This window comes from Myotis myotis, unplaced genomic scaffold, assembly GCF_014108235.1.
Source record: "Myotis myotis isolate mMyoMyo1 unplaced genomic scaffold, mMyoMyo1.p scaffold_m19_p_19, whole genome shotgun sequence".
Classification (NCBI taxonomy): Eukaryota; Metazoa; Chordata; class Mammalia; order Chiroptera; family Vespertilionidae; genus Myotis; species Myotis myotis.
This window is the reverse complement of record NW_023416323.1, coordinates 37,773,742-37,792,358: the sequence shown is the minus strand read 5'-3', so window position 1 is coordinate 37,792,358 and position 18,617 is coordinate 37,773,742. Positions and strand designations below refer to the sequence as shown.

General features: G+C 52.6%; 1 protein-coding gene across 1 annotated transcript; it reads left to right on the top strand.

The window, feature by feature from the left end:
- The first annotated feature begins 7,504 nt into the window (after positions 1 to 7,504).
- Positions 7,505 to 10,121, top strand: LOC118674464 (metallothionein-4). Its single transcript, XM_036346309.1, has 3 exons — positions 7,505 to 7,693; positions 9,345 to 9,410; positions 9,864 to 10,121. The coding sequence occupies exons 1-3, from the start codon at positions 7,663 to 7,665 to the stop codon at positions 9,953 to 9,955; spliced, it is 189 nt and encodes a 62-aa protein (XP_036202202.1). The 5' UTR covers positions 7,505 to 7,662; the 3' UTR covers positions 9,956 to 10,121.
- The last annotated feature ends 8,496 nt before the right edge of the window (positions 10,122 to 18,617 follow it).

Here is an 18,617-nt window from a genome sequence, read left to right as displayed (position 1 = left end):
TGAGTCTGACCCCATCAACCAGGGATCAGTCTGAAAACTCTAGAAAATAGTAACCAAAGGCCTCGGTGAGTTTTAAGAGCCTGTGTCCTGAAGATTTAGGATTCTAAAACGGAGGTCACAAAGCAGGACCCGTGGACCTGCCTGGCCTATGGATGCATGCGTTGTTCATGGGGAGATCATTGAAACGTGATAAACAAATAAACAACTCTTATCAGTGTTCAAAATTGGAATAGTTCACACACACACACACACACACACACACACACACGATCCAGGTTTTAAATGTCTCATACCATCAGAAGAGCTGACAAAATTTGACCCTTGTTCCCAAATCTCAATATTCCATTGGAGCTTAGTCACTTCGCCACAGTCCCCACCATTCCCTATTACCGGCCATCAACTGACCTCACTCTTACACATTAACTACCTAGCCCAGTGGTCGGCAAACCGCGGCTCTCGAGCCACATGCGGCTCTTTGGCCCCTTGAGTGTGGCTCTTCCACAAAATACCACGTGTGGGTGTGCACATACAGTGCGAAGTTGACTTAACACTTTAAGTAAAGTTTATTAAGTTAATTTTAGGGAACGTTGTGGAGTGAAAGAAGATGTAGTGTCGAGGATTGAGGAAGGTATGTTGAGATGGTTTGGACATAGAGAGAGGATGAACGAAAGGAGATAGACGAAACACGTATTCAAGACGAGTGTGGATGGGAGAGTTGGAAGGGATCGACCTCAGCGAACGTACCTCCATCAGATTGAGGACGTTTTTAGCAAAGGCCAGCTTAGGAGTACCCTAATTAAGCTAATAACAATGTACCTACCTATATAGTTTAAATTTAAAAAATTTGGCTCTCAAAAGAAATTTCAATCGTTGTCCTGTTGATATTTGGCTGTGTTGACGAATGAGTTTGCCGACCACTGCCCTAGCCCCTAGGTCACTTACAGTTGAGCCCCCTATTTGACATTTCCCTGGAAATTCACCAGCCTGGGGGAGTATTGACGCTAAAGTGATTCCTGAATTGAGGCGGGAGCCATCTGCTCCTGGCTGAGCTGGGAACAGAGGAGCCCAAGCTCCATACTTCCCCCAGACGTCCCTCCGCACTTACCCTCCCGACACTACAAGTTGTCTTGTGACTCCGGCACTGAGGCCAAGGACTTCAAAGCCAAACAAGCTCCAAATTGAGTCGGCACCGATCCCTTTTGGCCTCCACCCGTTTTCTTCTGCCAGGCAGACCCTCCCCGCCTCAGCTCGCTTCCTATTAAAATTAACAAGCGTTGCAGGCAAGCATCAAAGGCAGGGCTGTGCCTTTACCATTCCAGGCAGGCCCAGGCTCTCATCACAGCCCCTCCCAGGCTTTCCTCTCTTCCAACTGAACTGGGGGCAATGGTTCAGTGGGGAAGGCCAGAATCAGAACTTTGGCCATTCTCCTCTGTTTGATATTTGCACCAAAGAAAATTCCAGAGCCAGCAGAGCATCTTCATAGCGATTTTCTTCAAAGCGCCCAGCAAGAACTGGGCAATTATTCTTAAGAGGCACCCTTAGGAGAGTATGTTATTAACCTCATTTTATTGGCAGGGAAACCAAGGTCAATGGCTTGCCCAGAGAGAGAGAGTGTGTGTGTGTGTTGGGGGCAGGGGGGGGCGGATCAAAGCAGTGGTGGACTAAATCTGTGTCCATCCAAGGCTCATGCAGACGGGAAGTTGGCCCAGGAATTCTAGCACACTCAGGTGTCCATGCCCAGCCGGGGGGTCGTGGCCACCCCTCCTGGTTCTCACACTGGGCTTCCCAGACCCGAGCTGCTCACAGACCTTAGGTCAATAACCCCCACAGATGCTGAGGGGGGCATGAACCCTGCCATCCACCCCTTTACAACGCAGGAAATGACAGCAGAGGACAATGATTCCCCTTCTAAAAAGCCCTCACACTGTCCTCTTTGTTTTCCCCCCCTAACGCGGATTGGGGATGATCCGGTTATTTGCAAAGAGCTATGGATTTATGCTGGAGGAATCAACAAATTAAAATACCCGTGCACTATGGTTCGGAGTTATGAGTGAAATCCCTCACGGGGAGGAAGGCCTCTTGGTCCCTGTACCTGAGGACCTGCTTCAACAGGAGTCCTTAGACCTCCAGGGTTTCCGACCTGGAGGAAACTTTAGAGGTTTGGCCAGCCCACTGTTGGGAGAGCATGTGCGGGGGCTACGGGGCCCCAGGCGGCTGAACTCATTCTCGCATCTTTGGAGGAAAGGCAAGACCCAAAAGTGCCCGCAGACGAACAATTAGTGAAGTTTCTCCGAAAGATGCTTTGATTCCAATGTTTAGATACCAACTGCACTTTGGGGACGGTGGCTGAGGGCACTGCCTTAGAAATCTTAGAGCTAGGCACTTCCTAACCAGTTTAAAAACCACTGTCTTGCCCGGCCTGTGTGGCTCAGTGGTTGAGCGTGACCTATGAACCAGGAGGTCACGGGTTGATTCCCAGTCAGAGCACATGCCTGGGTTGCAGGCTCGATCCCCAGTGTGGGGCCTGCAGGAGGCAGCTGATCAAAGATTCTCATCATTGATGTTTCTATCTCTCTCTCCCTCTCCCTTCCTCTCGGAAATCAATTTAAAAATATATATATTTTTTAAAAGAAAAACAGAAGGAGAAGGGACAGAGAGTGAGAGAAGAGACAGGCATGTACACGAGGCCCCTAGCTTATGTCATCATCAGAGCATGCGGTTCTGTGATTCTCGCCAGTGGTTTCTTCTTTGTGCGTCTCGGCACCCCAATGACACTGTAAAAACTCCTTCTCAGGAACCCCACCCCCACCCCCCACCCTGTGACTCGTGTGGTATCGTGTGGGGCCCTCAGCGGTTGCTTCATCCAAGCCGCTGGCTCTGCGAATGGGCATACTCTGCAGCCACCCAGGAGGTTGCCCGGGCCCTGGGAGGTGCTCCTCCTCAGTCCCTCGCCTCACCCAGCGGCCGCACTGGCGGTGGGACCCCAGGCAAGGACTCTCGCTCTCGGCCTCACGCTTCCAACCTGCAGTTGGGGTTGAGGCTGAGCAGCGGTGTGGACCACTGTTGCCCTGACAGCTCAGGCATCTAGAATTACGTCAGTTCCAGAACTCCTGGCTCTGAACCCACTGCCGTCAGAGGGAGGATTTCTAAGTAAAAGGGACCAAGTGCAGGACCCATGACCAACCTTGCCGACTTGACCATCCCCGTGGGCTCAGGCTGAGGATGCGGCTCCGGGCTGTCCCTGCACCTGCTCCCACTGGGGAGGCGTGTGGCCTAACCTCCCATCTGCAGCAGCTCCTGCAAGCACCTCCGTGAAGCCCAGGGCTCTGAGCGTGCACCCCACATGCCCTGAGGGAGCCAGAGTGCCCTAGACTGGGAGGGAGGGAGGGCCGAGACTAGGGAGAGGCAAGTGAGGCACCTAGGGCTCAACACGTAGACAGGTCCCCACTCCCGGGGTCCTTTGGGTGCTGCCCTGCACCCGTGCGTCCTCACCTGCACCCGCTGCTTCCTCCTTCTCCGACAGCTGTGGGCACGCTCATCGCCTCTGCTGGGCATCAAGCTCCTGAGGCCCAGGCCCTGTGTCTGGTTCACTTACCCCACGCAGAGGGCTGACCTGAAGCCTAGCACACAGGCAGCCCTGAATATGTTGCTGAATGATTGATGAAAGGGGAGAGAGACAGAGAGAGTAAGGGGGGGGGGGGGGGGGCAGAGAAAGAAGGAAAAAAGGTGAACTTGCGCCTCCTTCCCCCTCTCCAAAGCCCTAACCTGGGCTGCCAGCCAACCTGGGCCAGCCGCTGGCTGCTGGGGGCAAGGAGCGTGGGTCATTGCCGCTGCGGCCTTACTCATCGTTCCTCCGGCCTTGCGCAAAGCTGCAAGGCGGAGGTCTCACTTGCGCCCTGGGTGCTGGATGACAGCGGTGGGGCCGGAGTCCCTTTTAATTAACCGGCAGCCGCCAGCCCTGGAGAGTCTGTGAAGCCGCCGGCTGCACAGGTGACTGACTGGGCTCCCCAAAGTGGCTCTTCATTTAGCCGTGGCCTGCTTTTCGCAGCCCGCCCGCCCCCTGGGAGGCTGGGGGGTCCTTCGCCAGGGCTCCTGAGTGGGATTGGACGTCAGAAACGCAGAATCGTGTGTGTGTGTGTGTGTGTGTGTGTGTGTGTGTGTGTGTGTGTATTTAGGTTGGGGGGGGGGGGGTGCTTTCTTAGAGCTATTCTGAGAAAGAACAACCCCAACCTCCCTGGCATGTCTCTCTCTCTCTCTCTCTCTCTCTCTCTCTCTCTCTCTCTCTCTCTCTCTCTCTCTCTCTCTCTCTCTTTCTCATGTGTACACACACAGACATACATTCATTGTTACCTTAGCTGATGGGACCCATCTCTAGAAAAATATATGGAAAGGAAATGTGAAAAGCTTTACAGCTTATCAAAACCCACAGCAGCTCCTCTTAATGGTAAGATTGTTGAAACTCCTTCAGCACAGCTGTCAGAACTGGGACCACAAAGAGGCAAGCACCCCCTTAGCCCAGCGGGGGAGGAGTGAATAGTGCATGGGAAAGGCGGAGGGGCGCGGGGGGGCTGCCCCTGCTCTTCTCAACCAGCCTCTCACCCCAAAGCCCAACCCACCAGGGTCTGGGGGTCTGTGCCCGCTATGCTCTTACAGGCCGGGACATGGACAGATTTGAGACAAAGAAGATTTGTTGTCTTTTGTGCTCTTTATGGCTTCTTACTTCTCCTCTGGGCTTTCCGCCCTAGTATCTCCTGTCTGCTCACAATCATCTCCCGTCTAAAGATGAGCCCGGCTGGCGAGGCTCAGCGGTTGAACATCGACCCAGAAACCAGGAGGTCACGGTTCCATTCCCCATCAGGGCACAGGCCCGGTTTCAGGCTCCATCCCCAGTGTGGGGCGTGCAGGAGGCAGCCAACCAATGATTCTCTCTCATCATTGATGTTTCTATCTCTTTCTCCATCCCCCTTCCTTTCTGAAATCATTAAAAATATATATATATATTTTAAAAATAAAGATGACAAACTGATGTTTACAGAGGTGGCTAAGTGTTGGGGCTGAGCTCCAGGCATACCTAACTCCATATCAAGCTGCCTCTCAACCTATCCCTCCGCTATAAACACGAAGTCTTAATAAAATCTATTCCTCGAGCAATTGTGTATTAAACACCTAATCTTTTTCAGTTTCTCTTAATCCTCACCACAAACTCTAGGAGTGGGCCCAGGTATCTCCATTCTATGGTTGAAGTTCACAGCAATAAAGAAACTTGTCTGGCCCTAGCTGGTTTGGCTCAGTGAATAGAGCGTCGGCCTGGGGACTGAAGGGCCCCTGTTTCGATTCCAGTCAAGGGCACATGCCCAGGTTGTGGGCTCGATCCCCAGTAGGGGGCGTGCAGGAGGCAGCTGATCAATGAGTCCCTCTCATTATTGATGTTTCTATCTCTCTCCCTCTCCCTTTCTCTCTGAAATATTAAAAAAAAAAAAAAAAAAACTTGTCTGAGATTGTCCAGCAGCAGATGGAGGAGCCAGGATTAGAACCCTGTGGGAAGAACCGCAGCCCATGATCCTCACTGTGCTCTCTCTTGCTAGAGTGTGAAAGGCTGATGAGACACCCACGGTCCATGTGAGGACAGCTAGCCCATGGCTCACACTCTGGGTGTTAATGGATGGTGGGAGGCAGGAACATGCAAATCATACCTCAGTGAGATACATTGCACTTCTTTACACTTACCAGATGGGCAAACATTTCAAAGTCTGACCATAGGAAGTATTGGAGGAGGAGATAGGGAAATGGCGACTCTCAGAAATTGCTAAATTAGGATAGGATCTTTGGAGAGCACTTGTTTCCCTACACCCTCGCCATCCTCCTTCTAAGGATGAGTGAGCCTTGTACACTCAGGTACGTGACATGAACAGGGATATTCCTTGCAGCAGTTTTATAATAAAGACAATGCTGCATAAGGGTCCAAGCCAAGGGCAGACACAGGTGGCCGCTTAGGAAATGAGTGTTGAATCTGCGTGGGAGATGATGCTGGCTCAAACCAGGGGGCAATGGAGGCAGCAGACTGTGGGAGGGCCTGGTTGGAGCGGAGGCCGGGAGCGGGAGCTCGGTTCAGGATATGCCACGTGTGAGATGCTGTTGGGCATCCGTGTGGAACCTGGATCTGGAGTTCAAAAGAGAGGCCACCTGGAGGGGTACATTGGGAGCCCCAGCGCACAGACAACATTTAAAGCCTTGCGCCTGCTAATTTTTTATTTCTTATAAATAAAAGAGTCGAAGCAAATATGACGGCGTTGACATCTATTAATTCTGGGTGGCAGACACGGTGGTGTTTGTAACACTGTTCTCGGTGCTTTGAGTATGTTTGAACTTTTTAATAATGAAGTAACTGAATGCCACAGGCTCCAAACTGCCGAACAGTTCTGTCAGGAGTGCCTTACACCTAGAGTGTGGGTGCTGCAATGGCCGAGGAGCCAGGTCCAAATGCCCCTGGCACCACTATGCCACTATGCCCAGTGACGGGGGATCGACTGTCTCCCTGGGCCTCTGTTTCCCCATTTGAACAACAAGGGCCTGGCCCATGGCTTCTCAGGGATCCTCTAATGCTGACCATGCAGGATCCAAGGGTCCCTGCCTGCTCTGATTTTGTCCACCCACCTCTCGCGCCTAGCCTTATGGAGGCGGCCACAAAACCCCCATGACAGGGCTCTGTAGGTGGAAGGTCAACTTTGCCTCCAAACATGGAAACTGCAGCAAGGGGAGTCAGGGCCCCGTGGCCCCCAGAACCGGGGACCCAGAAAATAATTAGGTGGAGCTTAGAAGCAGGGACCCCAGAGATGACAACTCTCCCCAATATTTACTGCTGATGAATGCACCCTGCCCAGGACCCCAGGGCTGGCCCATGAGCCTGAAACGTACAGATGGGTGGATGGCTGCCAAGTTGTAATAGGCACAGGTAATGATAATAGTAATAATACTAATAATATTTATGTGCCAGGTGCTGAACTGAGTCCTTAATAGGCATTCTCTCATTTAAGCCACACAACGGGGCCAGGGCTGTAGGGCTCTCCTTTTCATTAGCTTGATTGCAGATGAGTAAACTGAGGTCAGACAGGGTTCGGGCTCCAGGTGGCACATGCCCCTGACTTTTGGCCTTCTCACCCATGGGGACTGGAAGTCACATCCAGAAGAAGGCCCAAGTGGGGTCTTCCAAAGCCCAGAACTAGGACCCAGCCCCTCCTGCCAACCAGGGGAGCCAGAAGACAACCCTGAGCCAGGGCGGGAGCAGCCCCTGTGAAGGAGGAAGCAGAAAGGGCAGGTAATAGGATGCACAGGACAGGGACACTGGGTGGATGTAGCTGCCAACCTGAGCCCCCAGGTGCCATTGAGCCTGAGCCTGGATCCCTGACACCTTGGCAGGTGGGCGTGTGGGAGGGGGGCAGTCACCCGCATCCTCAGTGATAAAAAGCCACCTGGATGACTGTACTGCTCTCCCCTGTGGTGTCTGGCTCAGCCGCATGCAAAGCGCAAAGCGTCTGGCCCCAGGGGGAGGTGGGGCGAACCTACACCAGCAGCTGCTGGGCTATAAATAGCAGCCTCCAGCGGCTGCTCACTCACCTCCTTTCTCCATCACAGACACACCCGAGCCCCTCGGACACCTGGACCATGGACCCTGGGGAGTGCTCCTGCTTGTCTGGTGAGTAAGGATGCCCGCCCTGGCCTGGCTGGTGTGGCTCAGTGGTTGAGCGTCGACCTATGAACCGGGAGGTCACGGTTCGATTCCCGGTCAGGGCACATGCCCAGGGTTGCAGGCTCTGTCCCCAGTGTGGGGCGTGCAGGAGGCAGCTGATCCATGATTCTCTCTCATCACTGATGTTTCTCTCTCTTCTCTCTTCCTCTCTGAAATCAATACAAATAGACATTTTTTAAAAGGATGCCCACCCGTGGGCTTTGGGACTGTGCCCCAGCTTCCCCCAGGGAGGCTGCAGAGCCTGCAGGTGTCTGGTTCAGGCCTCCTTCCTGCAGGTAGGAGCCACCAGTGGTGTTTGTTTCAGACTGGGGACCTCTGGGGCAGCCCCCATCTTCTGTTGGCTACCAGCCTCATTTGCTAGAATTGATAGCCTGGCTCTGGAATGACTGTGGGGGGCACCTAGCAGCAGGCCCCTAAGGCAGCCACCAGGACAGGGGAAGGGCTCCAGCCCACGTCCTGGAAACCTGGTTCTGGTCCATTGCTGCAATCCTTTCTGACACTTAGTATCTCCTGGTCTCAGTTTCCTCAATGGTTCCTGTGGGAACTTGGACTTGGTGGAGATGGCCCTAGCCCAGTGGTTCTCAAACTGGATTCTACAGTAGAATCACCTGTGTTGCTCTTTTAAAATACTGACTTCCACCAGGTCTGCGTGGCTCAGTGATTGACTGTTGACCTCAGAACCAGGAGGTCACAGTTCGATTCCTGGTCAGGGCACATGCCCTAGTTGCATGCTCAATCCCCAGTAGGGGGCATGCAGGAGGCAATCAATCAATGATTCTCTCTTTTTTTTAAAATATATTTTATTGATTTTTTACAGAGAGGAAGGGAGAGGGATAGAGAGTTAGAAACATCGATGAGAGAGAAACATAGATCAGCTGCCTCCTGCACACCCCCTACTGGGGATGTGCCTGCAACCAAGGTACATGCCCTTGACTGGAATCGAACCTGGGACCCTTCAGTCCGCAGGTCAACGCTCTATCCACTGAGCCAAACCAGTTAGGGCTCAATGATTCTCTCTTATCATTGATGTTTCTATCTGTCTCTCCCTCTTCTTTCCTCTCCGAAATCAATACAAATATATTTTAAAAAATAAAAATAAAAATAAAAATACTGCCCCAGCAGTTTGGCTCAGTGGATAGAGCAACAGCCTGAAGACTGAAGGATCCCAGGTTCAATTCCGGTCAAGGGCTGTGGGCTCAATCCCGGGGGGCGTGTACAGGAGACAGCCGATCAATGATACTTTCTCATCATTGATGTTTCTCTCTCTCTCTCTCTCTCTTTCTCTCTCTCTCTCCCTCCCTCCCTCTCCCTTCCTCTCTGAAATCAATAAAAATATTTAAAATATATATACTGACTCCCTTTTCCCACCCAGATCTTTGAATCAGAACATCTCAAAGGTTGGTCCCAGGAATCTGCATGTTAACGAGGATCCTGGGGACTGGGAACCACTGGGTGGTCCTCCCCCGCTTGGAATGATGCTTGGCAGCATCTTCCCCTCTTGCCCAGCACGGCCCAGCGACGGCCCGGAGACCCTGCCACGGGGGCGCTCTGCAGGTCCGCCTTGGTCCTCACGTTTGTGCTCTGTCCTCTCTTCCAGGAGGAATATGCATCTGTGGAGACAACTGCAAATGCACAACCTGCAACTGTAAAACATGTCGAAAAAGTGAGTCTGGCGACCGGGGCACCGAGGGCCAGGCGCTAGGAAACTCTGTTCCCTCCATCCACAACCCCCAGCCATGGTGGGAGGGAGGGGATCTGGGTGCCTTTGGCCCATTTGGGAGGACTGCGGGGCGGTTCCAGCCTGCCCAGCGGAGATGGGGAGAGAGCACTGGCCTGGAGTCAGCAGCTCTGGGGTTGGGTCCCGGATCAGCCACTGTCCAATACCCTTGGGCAAACCCTGGCCCCACTCTGGGCCTCTGATGGACTCCGCATGGTCTCTGAGATGCCTTCCAGCTCTAACATCCCTCAGCGTCCGGTCCCAGGGTTTTGGGACTGCGGATTGAAGCCCATGGCAGGTTCTTCTTTTCCCACTTCCTCTGAGCAGTGGGAGGGGAGGTGGTAAGAGAGCAAGCAGTGTGGACCGCAAGCTGATCTGTCCATCTCCCGACCCTTCCAGGCTGCTGCTCCTGCTGCCCCCCGGGCTGTGCCAAGTGTGCCCAGGGCTGCATCTGCAAAGGAGGCTCCAGCAAGTGCAGCTGCTGCCCCTGAAGGGCACCCGGTGTGCTGGGGTGCGGCCTGGGAATCATCTGTACAGTGCATTAGTGGAGAAGTTGAGATGAGTGTGCTTTTTATATATTTGCCCAACGAGGTGTTGGTGACATTCATGTAAAGTGTTGGAGCAATAAAGTTTCCATTCATGGTTGTCTGGTGGTCAGAGCACTGTTTGAGCCTCGCTCAGAAGGACCCAGAAGGGCCAACTCCATTGCAGATACGGCGGTTGCCTGCCTGCATCCCTTCTGCCCAGGTTGCTAACGGCAGGCTCCTGCAACTCTGCCTGGGGGCTTTCTCCTGCTGCCTGGGCCTTTTTTAAAAAAATATATGTTTTGATTGATTTTGAGAGAAAGAGAGAGGAAGAGAGAGGGTTAGAGAGGTAGAAACATCAAGGAGAGAGAAACATCATCAGCCCAGCTGCACATGGGTCAGTGCTGGAGCGTCCCCTATGAGCCAGGAGGTCAAGGTTCAATTTCAGGTCAGGGCACATGCCCAGGTTGTAGGTTTGAACCCCAGTGTGGGATGTGCAGGAGGCAGCCAATCAATAGTTCTCTCTCATCATTGATGTTTCTCTATATATATTTTTTTTACTCTCTCTCTCCCTTCATCTCTGAAAGCAATAAAAAAATATTTTTTTAAAACACACACACACACACACACATACACACACACACACACACACACATCATCAATTGGCTGCCTCCTGCACACCCCACACTGGGGATTGAGCCCACCACTCAGGCATGTTCCCTGACCCGGAATCAAACCGTGACCTCTTGGTTCCTGGGTCACCTCTCAACCCCTGAGCCACACTGGCTGGGTTGCCTGAGCTTTCTTGCCACAAGCACAGAGTAGGCTGGGAGGACTGGGCAGTCAAGGCCACTGGGAATAGCCCTTAACCAATGCCAAATAGTAGTTAGGAGGTAAAATAGATACCCCATGTCTTTACCCTTACAGTGGGACAGATCTGAGACCTGGTCCGCACCATCCCCCAGGAATCCTGGCTTCTGCAGCTCCTTCATCTTCTGCTGCCCCAGCCTGATTCCCCAATAACACAAAGCACAATCCCTCATTGACTTCCCTCTATGTCTTGATCTGAGCTGTGCCTTTCTCTGCTCCCATTCGTCACCCATAAATGTGATTTGACCCAGTCTGGTATTCCAGAAAAATGTTAAAGTCTGATTCAGTGGTGTACTTGTCCAAGTCCTCTTTCCTCACACTGTTATATAAAATTTCTTGAGGCCAAGACACCAAAGAAAGAGGCTAACAACTCCATCATTATATGAAGAGCTTAGGAAGGGAACTTATATACATACGAGGCTCATCTGGGGACAGCAAGACGACATGGATGCCCCCTGCACCGTGTGGCAGGCGTTAGGGGTTATGTAGGACAGGGCGGGATGAGTAGGGGTACTGGGGTGTGACCCACCCCGGATAATGGGGCAAAGACTTACCCACTTGCCTAAGGAAGGGCAATGGCCTGTTCCAGGAACCAGCAGCCTGGGGCACAGGGAAAGGGTGGGATTTGTGGGGAGCAATCTTCGTTCTGCTGGGCTCTAACTGGACCTAGCCCAAGGGCCCGGCAGTCTCTGCTCCACAAACTCCAATCCCCAGCTCATTTATCAGTTTTCCTCTTTTCTCTCCTTGTCTTTTTAAAGTTTCTTTTGATCGATTTTCAGGAGGAAGGAGAGGTAAATGCCTGTTTTCAGTCTACCATCTTGTAGGCTTTTTACTGGTATAATTGCTCATCTGTGCAACAGCCCTACAGAATGGGGATTGCTACCTCCATTCTACAGGTGGGGAAACTGAGGCTCGGAGAAGACCCCCAACTCGGGCAGGACTAGCTGAGAGGGAAGCTTGAAGACCATGTGGGAAGGCGGGGGAGGGGTGGAGCTGAAGTGGAAAGTAAGCAAACGGGTTACAAGCGACCTTAAGCAGAGGAGACACGAAGGAAACAGATTGTAGGTTTACAAAGGAGAGCTTTCCCACGGCAGAGCTTCCGGGAGCCGGCAGGTGCTGTGTCAGGAGGCTGACACGTCATGGATCGTGTTCCCGTGCTGCCTAAGGAAGACAATGGAGACCTCGGCGGGGCTGTGACAGACTCTGCACCTGCTCAGGATACATTCCAACTTGGATGGAGACCAGAGGAGGGCTTGGTGGGAAAGGAATGGAGGCCCGGTCACAAGACAAGAAGGGAAGTTCCTCGTGTGGGCTGCAGGGGGCGCTCCAGGCACACAGGCAGCTGAGGCAGGACTAACTGGGCCCTTGGGAATGGTACAAGGGTGGAGAGGGGTGTTCAGGCTTCACGCTGGCTGGCTTTGGGACCCAGACATCCCAGAAAGGGCTTAGACCCTCAGGTACAAATGCTCGGAGGATAAATCAAAGCCAGCTCTCAAAGAGACGATTGCGCCTTAGTTGCAAAGGCCTTCACAAAGTGTAAACTCCCACCCAGATTCACAGGGCATACGGCTTTTAAAATCATTTGGCACCTGGCTGGTGTGGCTCAATGGTTGAGTGTAGACCTATGACCCAGGAGGTCATGGTCCAATTCCCGGTCAGGGCACATGCCCAGGTTTCGGGCTCGATCCCCAGCGTGGGATGTGCAGGAGGCAGCTGATCAATGATTCTCTCTCATCATTGATGTTCCCATCTCTCTCCTCCTCTCCCTTCCTCTCTGAAATCAATAAAAATATTTTTAAAACATAAAATAATTTGGCAATGTAATCAATGGACCACAAAAACATTTGTTCCCATTTTACCCAATAGTTTCACTACTGGAAATCTATTTTAGGGAACTCACCACAAATTCAATGGGGGGAAAGCCTCACTCACTCACTCACAGCGGGGTGCACTTCAGTACTACTTATAATTGTGAAAAACTGGAAACAACCTCATGTCTAAGGCTATGAAATTGTTCAAGTAAGCTGTGGCCCATGCACATGATGGGACATGACACAGCCACTAAAAATGCACAGGAAATGATTTTGGTAAAATCTTAAATTATAGGCTATGAATTAGTTATGCAGTCATTTTTTTTTTTTTTTCAGAAGAAAGGCCACATAGAATACAAAATGTGAAATGAAATATACTAAAATGTTGGCAGTGGCTGAGTTCAAATCACAGATATTTTCTTTCTTTCTATTTTTCAGAATTTCCCAAAATTTACTGACATGGCCTTTATTAAAATAAATACTGTTTGAAAAGAAAAAAGTATGTATATTTTGAGACACAAATTCTACTTTAAAGAATGTTGTTGTCTCCAAAGGGAAAAATCATGGACGTAGCCCTAGCCAGTTTGGCTGAGTGGACAGAGCATCCGCCTGCAGACTGAAGAGTCCCAGGTTCAATTCCGGTCAAGGGCACATGCCCCAGTTGTAGGCTTGACCCCCAGTGGGGGGCATGCAGGAGGCAGCCAATCAATGATTCTCTCTCATCACTGATGTTTCTATCTCCCTCTCCCTTCCTCTCTGAAATCAATAAAAATATATTTTTTAAAAATCGTAGAAGTGAAATTAATTTCAGGGACAGAAATTTACAATCTATTGATAAATATGGGAAAAGTCATTTATAAATCAGTGTACTGTAGGCTTCTAATTTTATATTTGAAAGGATTATATCTGCAAATATTTAATTCTCCAAAAATTTATACAATAAAGGAAGAATAAAGGGGAGGAGGGTATTTTAGAAGGATGTTATGGTTTTCAGACCCCTCAAGATCCTGGCTACCCTAGGGTGTAGGGGGTTGTATTAGGGTTCTCCAGAGAAACAGAACCAGTATATATATATATGGATCTTGATATGACATATATGTACATATATATCCATATACATATATATCTATGTACATATGTGTGTGTGTATATATATACATATATATATATGGTGGGGCAAAAGTGGGTTTACAGCTGTTCATATGGAAAACAATACAATCATTAATAAATAATAATGCAAGAATAAACTTTTACATAGTCACAACTGTAAAGCTACTTTTGCCCGCCCTGTACATACATTAGCATAGGTTATGCGTTTATGATAGGAGTTGGCTCACATGCTGTGGAGGCTGAGGCCCACAGTCTCCCACCTGGACGCCGGAGAACCAGGACAGCGGGTGGTGCATTCAGGCCGTTAGAAACCTGAGAACCGGGAGCGGCCAACGTCTCTGGGCAGGAGAGGGATGTCTGGGCTCAGGCAAGGCCATTTGCCCTCCTTCTGCCTTTCTCCATCCAGGCCCTCAGCAGCCTGGCTGCTGCCCACCCACACTGGTGGGAGCAAACTTCACTCAGACTAACAATTCAAATGCTAATCCCTTCCGGACACAGCCTCACAGACACACTCTGAAGTGAGGCTTTCCCCGCTGTCTGGGCCTCCCTCGGCCCAGGGGGGGTGACATGTAAATTACCCATCACCGTGGGGCGTGGACGGGGAGACTGCTCTCACGGTTCTGAAGCCTGGGTCTCAAGAACGCGACCCGCCGTGCACACCGAGGCGTGCCCCCGGGTGGGGAGTGCCCTCCCCTGTGCACACAGTGGGAAGTAGGTGGCTGCCCGCCAAGCGGGGAGTTGGGGAGCACGGTGGGGGAGGGGGACTGCTGCCGCAATGCGCGCTTTCCTGGGAGCCCAGATGGAGAGGGGGCGCCGAGCGCGCGCGCCGCGGGCTGTGCTTGCGCGCCCCCGCCTGGGGCTATAAAAGCCTCATCACCTGCGGCCACTGAGCCTCCAGTGGTCGGGAGAAGCCAATTCACCCTCTCCAGCGCCATCTCCGCTCGACATGGACCCTGAGACCTGCCCCTGTCCTACCGGTGAGCCCCCTCCCCCATGCTGCGGCACAGCGCGCCCCCGCACTCCCAAAGAATCCCATGTCCTCTGGCTCCCGACAAGGACTTTTGGGGGAAGGGACCCTTATTTCCCACTTTAAACCTCCTGAAGGGTGGGCATACCCCAAAGGGCACTGAGATTCGGCACCCCGCCTCCTCCCTTTAGGACGGGCCCCGCCCGAGTTTTCCCACTTGAACCGTTCCTGCGGCTTCTCCCCTCTCCCCGTCTAGGAGGGTCCTGCACCTGCGCTGGCGCCGACTCCTGCAAGTGCGAGGGATGCAAATGCACCTCCTGCAAGAAGAGTGAGTGTGGGAGCCCTCTGCCCCTGCCTGCTCTGCCCCCCCTGCCTGTCCAGGCCACATGGAGAGACCCCGGCCCCTACTGCATTCCTTCTGACTTTCCGGACAGACGTCCTGGGGAGGCCTGAAGATACAATCGGCCTGGCCCCACCCCCAGTGATTCATCCAGCAGGCCTGGGGCAAGACATTTTGGAAATTCCCAGAAGATTCCGATAGGAAGCTGGAACTGAGGACTGTTATCCTGGTGCACCTCCCCATTTCTCTCCCCCCCTAAAACCTCCAGTGCCTGGGGGAGCCATTAGTGAGTTTGGGGGTTGTCATGGACTTCCCATCCCCCTCAGGCCTTTGTGGATTCCCCTTAATGTGACCTCCCCAGGTCTCCCCAGACGCAGCAGCTGTGTAATGTGCAGGGGGAGTAGGAGGTGGGAGGCGGCCTCTCTTTTCCAGGGGGTGTAAGACTAGATGACCCCGTGGGTCTCCTGGACCCCCCACACCCGTACCCTTTGTGCTCCTCCTAGGGCGTCCTCCAAGCGTCTTTTCAAGGCCGTGTGCCCTGTGATGCTTTTTCCGTCAGGCCCCGCTCTCCCCCTCCCCCAGCCGGGGCCTGACCCTGCCATCCCGGACGCCCCTGTGTGACCAGAAAGGGGACTGGGCCTCAGGCCAGCTGGTAGCGCCTGGGTTTCTTACTTCGTGTGTTAAGGCTGGGGACAGTGGAACCGGGAAGGGCCTAGGGGAGCAGTAGCAACAGGAGGGAGCTGGGGGCGGGGGGGGCCTGCGTTGGCTCCCTAGAAACGTTCCGGGGAAGAAGTGAGCCCAGGCGGCCGCTGTCAGCTCACTGGACGGTGGGAGGAGAGGGCCTTGGGGACAGGTTCAGGGGGTTTAGTCCAGGAGGAGCTGCCACGGCCCCTGGCTCCCCTGGTTACAGGCCCATGGGGACCCTTAGAGTTTAGGAGAAAGAAAATTCACTCGAAAGGGAGGTCCGAGTGAATGTGCCCAAGGAGGGCCACGCTGGCTTCTTTGTCTCGAAAGGGTGGGGATTCTAGGGGAGTTCTCAGGGACGATCTCCATAGACCATTCCTCAGCTTTTCTAGATGGTGGTGTCCGCGGATTGGTCAGCACCAGGGCAGGGGGGTCAATAGGCATTGCCACCTGGTTTTGCTGCTTTTCGGGGCCTGGAGCTGAAATATAGCCGAGGCCTAGATGTTATCTCCGGGGAGGAAAGGTCAGGCCGGGACCAAACCGCAGGATCAGCGCGAGGCTGGGGGAGGGAAGGCTCCCCGGGCAGCGAGGCCTGGCATTAGTTTTGCTCATTGCTGGGCACCCAGGGCTTTCCGCCCTGGTGACCTGTGTGTGGCTGTAAATTGCTCGGCTAGTCTGTTCAGCTATTTGTCTCAGGTCTCAGCTCCAGTTGCCAAGGAATTTTCCTAGCTTCCTCCTACCCTGCCTCACCATCACTTACCTGAGGGGCTGGGGGCTGGGTACCCCTCTCCCACAGACAGCCCAGCATGCAGCTGACACACCATAGACGCTGAGTCAGACCAGGTGTGAGACTAGATAGGGGACAACAGCCAGCCTCCTGGCACCTCTCCTTCTACCCCCTCCCCTTGTTTTACCCGCAGGCTGCTGCTCCTGCTGCCCGCCTGAGTGCGAAAAATGCACCAAGGATTGTGTGTGCAAAGGCGGAGAGGGGCCGGAGGCCGAGGCTCAGAAGTGCAGCTGCTGCGATTGAGATGAGGACCTGCCCCTCCAGGAAACACGTGTAAATAGTGCTGAGTGGCCCAGTGCCACCTTCCCTGCGGGGGGGAGGAGAGGGGCTTGGCTGTGTGTCCCCCACTCCTGCAAGTGACAATAAAGCCTATGAATGGCATAAGCCAAGGACTGGTCTCTTCTTCTCTTCTTACAGGGGAAGGATATGTGTGTGTGTGGGGGGGGGGGGGGGCAGCAATCCGAGGTGCCCAGCTGCAAAGTGAAACCCTGAAACTTGGCTCCTGTTCTGTTTGGGGCTGAGATGGAGTTGGAACACGTCCCCTCCCCAGATGGCCCTGATCCTCCTGCTAAGTCAGGGTCAACTCTGGGGAAAGGGGAGATCAGTTCCATCGAGGTTTGTTTCAGGCCCTCTTCATCTGTAGCGTGGGGCTGGGGGAAGTTAAAACCAGCCCCCCCGCTCCCAAAGCCTGTCATTTCTGGAATTTTCTAGTTGCTACAAAGCTGCCAGTTTTCAGAGGCATTAAGGGGAGTCCAGGAGGCTCTGGGCACGTCTTGGCAAACTCAGCTGCGTTTCCAAGGTCACGGCCCTGAAGAGCCCGTCTCCCTGAAACTGAGTGTTGGGGTCCTTTTCAAAGAGCCTCCCATGGCACTTTGTCTCCGCGCCCCCTTTCTTCTTGGGGAAGTGGGGCAATAAGAGCTTTTACCCGAGGTCCAGGCCTTGGTGAAAGACAACACCCACCTCCGCCTGGGCGGGCTGAGGAGGGAGAAACAGGATGGGAGAGAAAGGCTGTCCGGGAGGAAGACACAGCGCTGTGAACACGCCCGTTTTCCTCCTAGTGAGTTTTGATGGTCCATTCAGAAGCCCACCGGGATGTATTTGTAATAGGCTACATTGAGAAAAAAGAAGAGTGCGAGAAAAGGCACACCGGCTCTGTAAAGAAACGACAAGAAAGGCTGGTCGTTGGCGAGCCCTGCTTGTTCTGCAGGAAGTGGTGTTGGCTCAGTAGGACAAAGGGTGTCCAGAAACAGACGCCTGTGCAGCTGGAAGAAGACACAGGTGATTAAGTCAGTGGCCAAACGGTTCACTAGTCAGGGAAACGTGTTGGGATGGTTGGCTACCGATTTGCATGTCATCTGTGAACAAAAGCAAAACACAAAGCTATCGCCTTGGCTGATAGCCAGTGCTCAGTGGTTAGAGCGCCGGCCCTCGAACCGAAGGGTGGAGGGTTCATTCTGGTCAAGCGCACGTACCTGGGTTGCAGGTTCCCCGCCCCAGTTGGGGTACGTACAATTGATGTGGCTCTCTCACATCGATGTTTCTCTCTCTCCCCTCTCCCTCCCACTCTCTCTAAAGTCAATGGAAAAAAATATCCTCCAGTGAGGATTAAAAAAAAAAAAAATCAAAGCTATAAAAGAATTTGGAAGAGGAAAACAGGAGACTCTTTATTCCTTTGGGGTAGAGATGATTCTGCTACATAAGACACATACAAGAAGAGACTGATAAACTTGAGATTGCCTTGAACTCCTTCCCCGTAAGCACAGTACCTTATTGGATCCCTAAACTCTAGAAGAATGGTATGATTACCATGTCCGTTTTATGCATGGGGCTCTAGGGCCTAGGGCCATTTGCATGAGTTCTGTTAAAAAATAAACCAAGGCTTCATAAAAATGCTAAGTTTACTTGAGCAAAAGTCCATTTGAATTGGGAAGCATCCAATCTGACAGAAAGGAGCTTCAGGGAGCTGGGCAAGAGGAAGGACGGTTACAGGCGAAGGGAGCAGGAATGAGGAAGTTGTAACAGGCAAAACAAAATGGGGTGATTCTTGCCATTTACTTTCC